At 41.1% G+C, this 13512-nt stretch overlaps 1 protein-coding gene across 1 annotated transcript in view; it reads right to left on the minus strand.

Moving 5' to 3' along the window:
- Window positions 1–2466: 2466 nt before the first annotated feature.
- Window positions 2467–13512, minus strand: part of TM4SF20 (transmembrane 4 L six family member 20) — a 142378-nt gene continuing 131332 nt past the window's right edge. Inside the window, exon 5 of the mRNA XM_053711466.1 lies at window positions 2467–2740. Coding sequence (XP_053567441.1) covers window positions 2467–2740 — 274 coding nt within the window. The remainder of the gene's footprint in view (window positions 2741–13512) is intronic.

A 13512-nucleotide genomic window follows, 5' to 3' on the forward strand; every position in this document is an offset into this window, starting at 1 on the left:
TTTTTTAGCACATAAACCAAAGCTTTGCTGCATGTTTGAAATTATAATTGTAGATACCATTTAAACTGTGCTCTATCTCCTAATTATAACCACAAGAACACAGAAATTTAAATTTACCTGTTTGACTGAAAATAACCAATAAGTGGCACAAAAGCCACCCAGAATGCAGCTGTCCAATCACACATTTGAAAGAGGATTGCATAAGCATTGATGTCTTTTGTTGTGTTTGAGATTGTTCCACATTTTTCCACTGTCCAGTTTGTTCAAAATCAGTCTTTGATTTCCCCTCACCAGTGAATGTTTTATGACAATAACCCAACCTGTACAACCTTATGGAACAAAAAAGTGCACAAAGAAAAGGCCCTTTATGTGTTTTATTTTTTATCTATTTTTTTTTATTGCATGCCTAGAACTGTGTTTAACTCCTGGAAATAGCAGCAATGCACTACTGGGAGCTAGCTAAACACATTTGGTAAGCCAATGACAAGAGGTATATGTGTGAAGTCACCAATCGCCAGCTAACTCCCAGTAGCGCATTGCTGCTCCATTGCTACGCGTTTCAAGAATGGTACCAAGAAAGCAAAGTAAATTTGACAGCATAAGTAAAATGGAGTGTGTAAAAATTACATGCTTTATCCGAAATTTTTACTTTCAAGGAAGTGTGGCTTTGTAGATTGATTGTGCTGCAGGGTAAATCTGTTTTCTAGCCAGTACAACAGCAAACATGAATGTATTGTTAAACAGGTTTTTAAACACATAACAGAAAATGTCAAAGGTCTGACGGTAAATGTTTACACAGACATCATTTTATCTCATTTATATTTTTTGTTATGATGATGACTGATATTCTGTTTGCATAAAACGGTGGTGAAGTATAGAAAACGTATGTTTCTCTTTCTGCAGAAAATAGATAACTACCCTTTTTCTGTTTATCCTTTTAACGCCGTTATGCCGTTCTATTCCGTCATATTTACACTGGGCTTTAAAGCCGTTATGACGGAATAGAACGTCATATCAAACGGCTGTCCTGAAGCCTTCTGCGCTTCAAGGACTTGATCGCGGTCTGGAGGGCGTTCCTAGGGTTGTAGGGACGCCCCCCAGATGCGATCCAATAATTGAAATCTCGCGATCGTATGCACGATCGCGTAGTTTCAATTTGTCTACATCGGAACAGGTGTTCCGATGTAGACACTTTAACCCTGTCACGAAAGGGTTAAAGGGAAAAGAATCAGTTATAAAATGTTAGCAAAATTACTGCTATTATAAGTCCATTTTATTAATCAACCTCACTGTCTTAACCCCTTCTTTACCAGAAATTTCAGACAAAAACCCAAAATACCAGAGAATTTTTAGTATTTTTGCTATTGCTCAGTTTAACCCTTTAAGGACACAGCTTTCAGTTTGCTCAATTGTTTTATGACGGAAAAATTCCGTCATATGTCCTTAAGAGGTTAAACAGAAATAGATACTTTGTTATTTTGATTTAGCCATGAAAACTAAATATAGGTAGACAACCAGGGTGTTGATCTAGGTCCATATTGGTATACAGGTATTTGATGTCACTATTTGGCCGCCACATGCGATCATATAATTTTTTATATGCGCCTCCCACCGCTTCCACTCGGCACCAAAGATGATTGTTACATTGAGCGACACAGACAGTGTCACCCTCTGTAACAATCTGGCTTTGCATTGTAAGAGATCACAATCAATGCTCCTTTACTATATGAAGGCAGATGCCGTCTGCCCCCAGCAGCAATCTAAGCTGACAGCAGGGGCCACATTTTGTGCTTGTGTGTTGGACGTAGGTACTACATCAACACAGTCTGCTGGGCAAAGTACCGTGTGACGTAGTACCTACATCCAAAGGGCACAATGGGTTAAAGCAAGTTCTTAAAGAGATGTTAAACAGTATGTTTCATTGTTTTAATAAAAAAGCACTCAGCAGTGGCCTATAATTAAACGGATAGTCTAGTCAAAATTAAACTTTCATGATTCAGATAGAGCATGCAATTTTAAGCAACTTTGTAATTTACTCCTATTATCAATTTTTCTTCATTCTCTTGGTATCTTTATTTGCAAAGGCAAGAATGTAAGCTTAGGAGCCAGCCCATTTTGGGTTCTGCACCTGGGTAGCGTTTGCTGATTGGTGGCTACATTTAGAAGGCATTTTCATAGATTAGGAAAGCAGTGAGGGATGCTATTCATCCTGGATCAGAAGTCTACCACAACTCCACCTTTCCTCAGTTTGATAAATTGAGTTACTCCCCCCCCCCCCCCCCCCGCCATAAATCAGAAAGTATAAAGCTTGCATATTATTGTTAAGCCACGTATTATTCGATTTTACATTTTAAACCTATGTGCTCCCCCAATAATTACTATATTTTTATGGTATCTCTTGAGCCAAAGTGAAAGTATAGATTTGATTTTATAACAAATGCTATATTGAGAATAGAACCTAAATATTTATTCATAAGCTTCCCTTCTTTTCTTTGATGTTCCGCAAAGGAACCCGAACAAACCAGCTGCTACCTGACTTATGCCCACCAAGGCTTCCAACACCCCAATAACGGCCAGAGCTACAAATACTGTAATATGAACAATTTTCTGTGTGTCTTCGTTTAGTTCCAGGTCAACATTCCGCTGCTGGATGATCCCTGATTTATTGCTAGGATCAGGAGTTGGAAGGCAGGTGCTGTTCAGGAACCAAACAAGGTTGAAATTAAGATTCTTCCAAGAGCTGAAAGAATAAACAGAAGTTATGAGTCCTCCTTTGCGCAGTCACTTTATCAATTAACATTTTATTGTCCTTTATAACATTTGTTTTTTAAACTGCCGTTTTAACGTTATCTTCACTTCCTTAAAGGGAAATTGTGCAGTACAATTTTCTCCCCCTTAACGTGTTTCCAATGGTCCATTTTACTTACTGGAGTGCATTTAGGGCCAGATCATGAGTGGATCGCTAACTGTTACTACCTTGTTCACCCTCATTGCCACACAGCTATTCTATTTTTTTTAATAATACATATATATATATATAGAGAGAGAGAGAGACTATGATATGCATGTATATATCTGTATATACAGATTTGTGGGTGTATTTAATTTATAATAAATGATCATGCATACTTGTCTTAAAGGGACATTGAACCCCATTTTTTTTTCTTTCGTGATTCAGATAGAGCATGCAATTTTAAGCAACTTTCTAATTTACTCCTATTATCAATTTTTCTTCGTTCTCTTGCTATCTTTATTTGAAAAAGGCATCTAATCTTTTTCTTTGGTTCAGGACTATGGACAGCACTTTTTTTATTGGTGGATGAATTTATCCACCAATCAGCAAGGACAACCCAGGTTGTTCACCAAAAATGGGCCGGTGTTCTGTGAAGGGACCGAACTTTGTAAAAGAGCGAACCATGTCACTTCCTGTGACGTTTCATCAGCTGTTACACTCATTTTGCCCCAAATGCGCATGCGTGCCAGCTTCATCGCATACGTCACGGTGAAACTATTTAGGCTTGTGAAATTCTGAAACCTGTTTATAGCGCATGCGTGGGCTTTTCTATCACGAATGGGGATGGTTTATGGAACGATGTTTATTCAAAACAGTATGTGAATTCTGGTGTGAAACAGAAATAAATGTATACTTATTTAAAAAATATGTATTTATATGTAACCTCAAACATGTAACAATGTTAATTCGTCCCTGCATGACAAACAGCCACTCGGCTATCGCCACTGCATGTCGTATTTTAAAGTAAACATAAAGTGAAGTGCTTTGAATGCACGCCTTCTTGTTTGTATGCGCATCGTTCCATGTTTGAGGTTACATATAAATAAATATTTTTAAATAAGTATACATTTATTTCTGTTGCACACCATAATTCACATACTGTTTTGAATAAACATCGTTCCATAAACCACCCCCATTCGTGATAGAAAAGCCCACGCATGCGCTATAAACAGGTTTCAGAATTTCACAAGCCTAAATAGTTTCACCGTGATGTATGCGGCCAGGTATGTGATGACGTTGGCACGCATGCGCATTTGGGGCAAAATGAGTGCAACAGCTGAAGTGACATGGTTCGCTCTTTTACAAAGTTCGGTCCCTTCACAGAACACCGGCATCTAAACTTACATTCTTGCATTTCAAATAAAGATACCAAGAGAATAAAGAAAATTTGATAATAGGAGTAAATTAGAAAGTTGCTTAGAATGTCATGCTCTATCTGAATCACGAAATAAAAAAAAATTGGGTTCAGTGTCCCTTTAATATCTAAAATGTAATAAATAAGTTGTAAAATCATGGAGGGCACTTGCATATACCTTAAAAACAAAATTTCTCCAACATAGGTGTGTCCGGTCCACGGCGTCATCCTTACTTGTGGGATATTCTCTTCCCCAACAGGAAATGGCAAAGAGCCCAGCAAAGCTGGTCACATGATCCCTCCTAGGCTCCGCCTACCCCAGTCATTCTCTTTGCCGTTGTACAGGCAACATCTCCACGGAGATGGCTTAGAGTTTTTTAGTGTTTAACTGTAGTTTTTATTATTCAATCAAGAGTTTGTTATTTTAAAATAGTGCTGGTATGTACTATTTACTCAGAAACAGAAAAGAGATGAAGATTTCTGTTTGTATGAGGAAAATGATTTTAGCACCGTAACTAAAATCCATGGCTGTTCCACACAGGACTGTTGAGAGCAATTAACTTCAGTTGGGGGAACAGTGTGCAGTCTCTTACTGCTTGAGGTATGACACATTCTAACAAGACGATGTAATGCTGGAAGCTGTCATTTTCCCTATGGGATCCGGTAAGCCATTTTTATTAAGATAGTAAATAAGGGCTTCACAAGGGCTTATTAAGACTGTAGACTTTTTCTGGGCTAAATCGATTCATTATTAACACATATTTAGCCTTGAGGAATCATTTATTCTGGGTATTTTGATATGATTATATCGGCAGGCACTGTTTTTGACACCTTATTCTTTAGGGGCTTTCCCTAATCATAGTCAGAGCCTCATTTTCGCGCCGGTATGGCGCACTTGTTTTTGAGGACAGCATGGCATGCAGCTGCATGTGTGTGGAGCTCTGATACATAGAAAAGTCTTTCTGAAGGCATCATTTGGTATCGTATTCCCCTTTGGGCTTGGTTGGGTCTCAGCAAAGCAGATTCCAGGGACTGTAAAGGGGTTAAATATAAAAACGGCTCCAGTTCCGTTATTTTAAGGGTTAAAGCTTCCAAATTTGGTGTGCAATACTTTTAAGGCTTTAAGACACTGTGGTGAAATTTTGGTGAATTTTGAACAATTCCTTCATACTTTTTCGCAATTGCAGTAATAAAGTGTGTTTAGTTTAAAATTTAAAGTGACAGTAACGGTTTTATTTTAAAACGTTTTTTGTGCTTTGTTATCAAGTTTATGCCTGTTTAACATGTCTGAACTACCAGATAGATTGTGTTCTGACTGTGGGGAAACCAAGGTTCCTTCTCATTTAACTATATGTATTTTATGTCATAAAAAAATTTAGTAAAAATGATGCCCAAGATGATTCCTCAAGTGAGGGGAGTAAGCATGGTACTGCATCATCCCCTCCTTCGTCTACACCAGTCTTGCCCATACAGGAGGCCCCTAGTACATCTAGTGCGCCAATACTCCTTACTATGCAACATTTAACGGCTGTAATGGATAATTCTATCAAAAACATTTTAGCCAATATGCCCACTTATCAGCGAAAGCGCGACTGCTCTGTTTTAGAAAATTCTGTAGAGCATGAGAACGCTGATGATATGGTTTCTGAAGGGCCCCTACACCAGTCTGAGGGGGCCAGGGAGGTTTGTCTGAGGGAGAAATTTCAGATTCAGGAAACATTTCTCAACAAGCTGAACCTGATGTGATTACTTTTAAATTTAAGTTGGAACATCTCCGCGCTCTGCTTAAGGAGGTGTTATCCAATTTGGATGATTGTGATTATCTGGTCATTCCAGAACCACTATGTAAAATGGAAAAGTTCTTAGAGGCCCCGGGGCCCCCCGAAGCTTTTCCTATATCCAAGCGGGTGGCGTACATTGTTAGTAAAGAATGGGACAGGCCCGGTATACCTTTAGTACCTCCCCCCATATTTATAAAATTGTTTTCCTATAGTCGACCCCAGAAAGGACTGATGGCAGACAGTCCCCAAGGTCGAGGGGGCGGTTTCTACTCTACACAAGCGCGCCACTATACCCATAGAAGATAGTTGTGCTTTCCAAGATCCTATGGATAAAAAATTAGAAGGTCTGCTAAAGATGTTTGTTCAGCAAGGTTCCCTTCTACAACCAATTGCATGCATTGTCCCTGTCACTGCAGCCGCGTGTTTCTAGTTTGATGAGCTAGGAAAGGCGATTATTAGTAATTCTTCTTCTTATGAGGAGATTATGGACAGAATTCGTGCTCTTAAATTGGCTAATTCTTTCACCCTAGACGCCACCTTGCAATTGGCTAGGTTAGCGGCGAAAAAATTCTGGGTTTGCTATTGTGGCGCAGAGCGCTTTGGTTAAAATCTTGGGCAGCGGATGCGTCTTCCAAGAACAAATTGCTTGACATTCCTTTCAAGGGGAAAACACTCTTTGGCCCTGACTTGAAAGAGATTATCTCTGATATCACTGGGGGCAAGGGCCACGCCCTTCCTCAGGATAGGTCTTTTCAAGACCAAAAATAAACCTAAGTTTCGTCCCTTTCGCAGAAACGGATCAGCCCCAAGGGCTACGTCCTCTAAGCAGGAAGGTAATACTTCTCAAGCCAATCCAGCCTGGAGACCTATGCAAGGCTGGAACAAGGAAAGCAGGCCAGGAAACCTGCCACTGCTACCAAGACAGCATGAAATGCGGGCCCCCGATCCGGGACCGGATCTGGTGGGGGGCAGACTCTCTCTCTTCGCTCAGGCTGGGGCAAGAGATGTTCTGGATCCTTGGGCGCTAGAAATAGTCTCCCAAGGTTATTCTCTGGAGTTCAAGGGGCTTCCTCCAAGGGGGAGGTTCCACAGGTCTCAGTTGTCTTCAGACCACATAAGAAGACAGGCATTCTTACATTGGGTAGAAGACCTGCTAAAAATGGGAGTGATTCATCCTGTTCCATTAGGAGAACAAGGGATGGGGTTCTACTCCAATCTGTTCATAGTTCCCAAAAAAGAGGGAACGTTCAGACCAATCTTAGATCTCAAGATCTTGAACAAGTTTCTCAAGGTTCCATCGTTCAAGATGGAAACCATTCGAACACTTCTTCCTTCCATCCAGGAAGGTCAATTCATGACCAAGGTGGATTTCAAGGATGCGTATCTACATATTCCTATCCACAAGGAACATCATCGGTTCCTAAGGTTTGCATTCCTGGACAAGCATTTCCAGTTCGTGGCGTTTTCTTTCGGATTAGCCACTGCTCCTAGGATTTTCTCATAGGTACTAGGGTCCCTTCTGGCGGTGCTAAGACCAAGGGGCATTGCTGTAGTACCTTACTTGGACGACATTCTGATTCGAGCGTCGTCCCTTCCTCAAGTAAAGGCTCACACGGACATTGTCCTGGCCTTTCTCAGATCTCACGGATGGAAAGTGAACGTGGAAAAGAGTTCTCTATCTCCGTCAACGAGGGTTCCCTTCTTGGGAACTATAATAGACTCCTTAGAAATGAGGATTTTTCTGACAGAAGCCAGAAAAACAAAACTTCTAGACTCTTGTCGGATACTTCATTCCGTTCCTCTTCCTTCCATAGCGCAGTGCATGGAAGTGATAGGTTTGATGGTAGCGGCAATGGACATAGTTCCTTTTGTGCGCATTCATCTAAGACCATTACAACTGTTCATGCTCAGTCAGTGGAATGGGGACTATTCAGACTTGTCTCCGAAGATACAAGTAAATCAGAGGACCAGAGACTCATTCCGTTGGTGGCTGTCCCTGGACAACCTGTCACAAGGGATGACCTTCCGCAGACCAGAGTGGGTCATTGTCACGACCGACGCCAGTCTGATGGGCTGGGGCGCGGTCTGGGGATCCCTGAAAGCTCAGGGTCTTTGGTCTCGGGTAGAATCTCTTCTACCGATAAATATTCTGGAACTGAGAGCGATATTCAATGCTCTCAAAGCTTGGCCTCAGCTAGCGAGGGCCAAGTTCATACATCAACCATCAGGGGGGAACAAGGAGTTCCCTAGCGATGGAAGAAGTGACCAAAATCATTCTATGGGCGGAGTCTCACTCCTGCCACCTGTCTGCTATCCACATCCCAGGAGTGGAAAATTGGGAAGCGGATTTTCTGAGTCGTCAGACATTGCATCCGGGGGAGTGGGAACTCCATCCGGAAATCTTTGCCCAAGTCACTCAACCGTGGGGCATTCCAGACATGGATCTGATGGCCTCTCGTCAGAACTTCAGAGTTCCTTACTACGGGTACAGATCCAGGGATCCCAAGGCGGCTCTAGTGGATGCACTAGTAGCACCTTGGACCTTCAAACTAGCTTATGTGTTCCCGCCGTTTCCTCTCATCCCCAGGCTGGTAGCCAGGATCAATCAGGAGAGGGCGTCGGTGATTTTGATAGCTCCTGCGTGGCCACGCAGGACTTGGTATGCAGATCTGGTGAATATGTCATCGGCTCCACCATGGAAGCTACCTTTGAGACGAGACCTTCTTGTTCTAGGTCCGTTCGACCCACTCCAGCTGACTGCTTGGAGATTGAACGCTTGATCTTATCAAAGCGAGGGTTCTCAGATTCTGTTATTAATACTCTTGTTCAGGCCTGAAAGCCTGTAACCAGAAAAATTACCACATAATTTGGTATATCTGTTGGTGTGAATCTGCAGGATTCCCTTGGGACAAGGTTAAGATTCCTAAGAGTCTATCCTTCCTTCGAGAAGGATTGGAAAAAGGATTATCTGCAAGTTCCTTGATGGGACAGATTTCTGCCTTGTCTGTGTTACTTCACAAAAAGCTGGCAGCTGTGCCAGATGTTCTAGCCTTTGTTCAGGCTCTGGTTAGAATCAAGCCTGTTTACAAAATTTTGACTCCTCCTTGGAGTCTCAACCTAGTTCTTTCAGTTCTTCAGGGGGTTCCGTTTGAACCCTTACATTCCGTTGATATTAAGTTATTATCTTGGAAAGTTTTGTTTTTGGTTGCAATTTCTTCTGCTAGAAGAGTTTCAGAATTATCTGCTCTGCAGTGTTCTTCTCCTTATCTGGTGTTCCATGCAGATAAGGTGGTTTTGCGTACTAAACCTGGTTTTCTTCCAAAAGTTGTTTCTAACAAAAACATTAACCAGGAGATAGTTGTGCCTTCTTTGTGTCCTAATCCAGTTTCAAAGAAGGAACGTTTGTTGCACAACTTGGATGTAGTTCGTGCTCTCAAATTTTACTTAGCAGCTACTAAGGATTTCAGACAAACTTTGTCTTTGTTTGTTGTTTATTCTGGTAAACGGAGAGGTCAAAAAGCAACTTCTACCTCTCTCTCCTTCTGGATTAAAAGCATTATCCGATTGGCTTATGAGACTGCCGGACGGCAGCCTCCTGAAAGAATCACAGCTCACTCCACTAGGGCTGTGGCTTCCACATGGGCCTTCAAGAACGAGGCTTCTGTTGATCAGATATGTAAGGCAGCGACTTGGTCTTCACTGCACACTTTTTCTAAATTTTACAAATTTGATACTTTTGCTTCTTCTGAGGCTATTTTTGGGAGAAAGGTTTTGCAAGCCGTGGTGCCTTCCATTTAGGTGACCTGATTTGCTCCCTCCCTTCATCCGTGTCCTAAAGCTTTGGTATTGGTTCCCACAAGTAAGGATGACGCCGTGGACCGGACACACCTATGTTGGAGAAAACAGAATTTATGTTTACCTGATAAATTGCTTTCTCCAACGGTGTGTCCGGTCCACGGCCCGCCCTGGTTTTTTTAATCAGGTCTGATAATTTATTTTCTTTAACTACAGTCACCACGGTAACATATGGTTTCTCCTATGCAAATATTCCTCCTTAACGTCGGTCGAATGACTGGGGTAGGCGGAGCCTAGGAGGGATCATGTGACCAGCTTTGCTGGGCTCTTTGCCATTTCCTGTTGGGGAAGAGAATATCCCACAAGTAAGGATGACGCCGTGGACCGGACACACCGTTGGAGAAAGCAATTTATCAGGTAAACATAAATTCTGTTTTATGCTTACCTGATAAATGTATTTCTTGACACGGTAAGTCCACGGATCATCATCAATTACTGTTGGGAATATCACTCCTGGCCAGCAGGAGGAGGCAAAGAGCACCACAGCAGCACTGTTAAGTATCACTTCCCTTCCCACAAACCCCAGTCATTCGACTGAAGGAAAAGGAGAGAAAGGAAATAACACTAGGTGCAGAGGTGCCTGAGGTTTATATAAAAAACCTGTCTAAAAAACAGGGAGGGCCGTGGACTCACCTTGTCAAGAAATAAATACATTTATCAGTTAAGCATAAATTTTGATTTCTTTCTAATGACACGGTGAGTCCACAGATCATCATCAATTACTGTTGGGAATCAATAACCAAGCTAGAGGACACATATGATATGGGAGGGACAAGACAGGTAATCTAAACAGAAGGCACCTTTCTCCCAAAGAAAAACTCGGACAAGTCAAAAGAATTAAACTTATAGACTTTAGCAAAAGTGAGCAAAGAAGGCGAAGTTGCCGCCTTACAAATCTACTACAGAGGCCAATTTCTTGAAAGCCCAAAAAAAGAAAGAAAAACACCACCCTAGTGGAGTGAGCTGTAATTCTCTTAAGTGGCTGCTGTCCAGCAGGCTCATGAAACCTACAATAACAAAGAAAAGTGGCGGGAGCTTTCTGCCCTTCATGTCTGTCCAGAAACGCACAAACAATACAGAGGACTGACAAAGTCCCTAGTAGCTAGACATGTGCACGGCTAAAAAATTCGGTTCGTTTTCGGTTCGGATCGATTCAGACTTTTCGAATTTCGTTTCGAATCGGCTTCGGCAAAATTTGAATAAATTCGTTTCGGATTTATTCGGATCCGAATAAATTCGTTTCGGATTTATCCGGATTCGGCTGAATTCGGTTCTATTCCGTTCCGAAATTCGGTATGTTTTTAGTACACTAACACCCATTTAGTACACTAAGTCACTAACACCCATAAACTACCTATGAACCACTAAACCGAGGCCCCCCCACATCGCAAACCCTATAATAACATTATTTAACCCCTAATCTGCCGATCGGATATCGCCGCAACCTACATTATAGCTATTAACCCCTAATCTGCTGTCCCTAACACCGCCGACCCCTACATTATAGTTATTAACCCCTAATCTGCCTCCCCCAACGTCGCCGCAATCTAACTACAAGTATTAACCCCTAATCTGCCGACCCGATATCGCCGCCGCCTACATTATAGCTATTAACCCCTAATCTGCTGTCCCTAACACCGCCGACCCCTACATTATAGTTATTAACCCCTAATCTGCCCCCTCCCAACGTCGCCGCAATCTAACTACAAGTATTAACCCCTAATCTGCCGACCCGATATCGCCGCCGCCTACATTATAGCTATTAACCCCTAATCTGGTGCCCCTAACACCGCCGACCCCTACATTATAGTTATTAACCCCTAATCTGCCTCCCCCAACGTCGCCGCAATCTAACTACAAGTATTAACCCCTAATCTGCCGACCCAATATCGCCGCCGCCTACATTATAGCTATTAACCCCTAATCTGCTGTCCCTAACACCGCCGACCCCTACATTATAGTTATTAACCCCTAATCTGCCCCCCCCAACGTCGCCGCAATCTAACTACAAGTATTAACCCCTAATCTGCCGACCCGATATCGCCGCCGCCTACATTATAGCTATTAACCCCTAATCTGGTGCCTCTAACACTGCCGACCCCTACATTATAGTTATTAACCCCTAATCTGCCCCCCCCAACGTCGCCACAATCTAACTACAAGTATTAACCCCTAATCTGCCGACCGCAAATCGCCGCCACTATAATAAATGTATTAACCCCTAAACCGCCGCACTCCCGCCTCGCAAACACTATAATACATTTTATTAACCCCTAATCTGCCCTCCCTAACATCGCCGCCACCTACCTACAATTATTAACCCCTAATCTCCCGCCCCCAACGTCGCCGCTACTATAATAAGGTTATTAACCCCTAAACCTAAGTCTAACCCTAACACTAACACCCCCTAACTTAAATATAATTTAAATAAAACGAAATAAGTTTACTATAGTTAAATAAATGAATCCTATTTAAAACTAAAGACTTACCTGTAAAATAAACCCTAAGATAGCTGCAATATAACTAATAGTTACATTGTAGCTATTTTAGGATTTATTTTTATTTTATAGGCAACTTTGTATTTATTTTAACTAGGTACAATAGTTATTAAATAGTTAATAACTATTTAATAACTACCTAGCTAAAATAAATACAAATTTACCTGTAAAATAAATCATAACCTAAGTTACAATTACACCTAACACTACACTATCATTAAATTAACTAAATAAATGAATCATATTTAAAACAAAATACTTACCTGTAAAATAAACCCTAAGATAGCTGCAATATAACTAATAGTTACATTGTAGCTATTTTAGCATTTATATTTATTGTACAGGCAACTTTGTATTCATTTTAACTAGGTTCAATAGCTATTAAATAGATATTGACTATTTAATAGCTACCTAGTTAAAATAATTACAAAATTACCTGTAAAATAAATCCTAACCTAAGTTACAATTAAACCTAACACTACACTGTCATTAAATAAATTAACTACAAGTACCTACAATTATCTACAATTAAATAAACTAAAGTACAAAACCCCCCCCCCACTAAATTACAAAAAAAAACAAACACTAAATTACAAAAAATAAAAAAATATTACAAGAATTTTAAACTAATTACACCTAATCTAAGCCCCCTAATAAAATAACAAAGCCCCCCAAAATAAAAAAAATGCCCTACCCTATACTAAATTACAAAAGTTAACAGCTCTATTACCTTACCAGCCCTGAACAGGGCCCTTTGCGGGGCATGCCCCAAAGAAAACAGCTCTTTTGCCTGTAAAAAAAAAACACAATCCCCCCCCCCCCCACATTACAACCCACCACCCACATACCCCTACTCTAACCCAAACCCCCCTTAAATAAACCTAACACTACCCCCCTGAAGATCTCCCTACCTTGAGTCGTGTTCACCCAGCCGGGCCGAAGTCTTCATCCGATGGGGCAGAAGAGGACATCCAGACCGGCAGAAGTCTTCATCCAAGCGGGGCAAGAAGAGGTCTTCCATCCATCATACAAGTACCAAAATACAAACAAACACTAAATTACAAAAAATAATAAAATATTACAATAATTTTAAACTAATTACACCTAATCTAAGCCCCCGACTAGCTATTAATATAGCTTCAATATAACTAATAGTTACATTGTAGCTATTTTAGGATTTATATTTATTTTACAGGCAACTTTGTATTTATTTTAACTAGGTACAATAGC

This window comes from Bombina bombina, chromosome 4 (genome assembly GCF_027579735.1).
Source record: "Bombina bombina isolate aBomBom1 chromosome 4, aBomBom1.pri, whole genome shotgun sequence".
Lineage (NCBI taxonomy): Eukaryota > Metazoa > Chordata > Amphibia > Anura > Bombinatoridae > Bombina > Bombina bombina.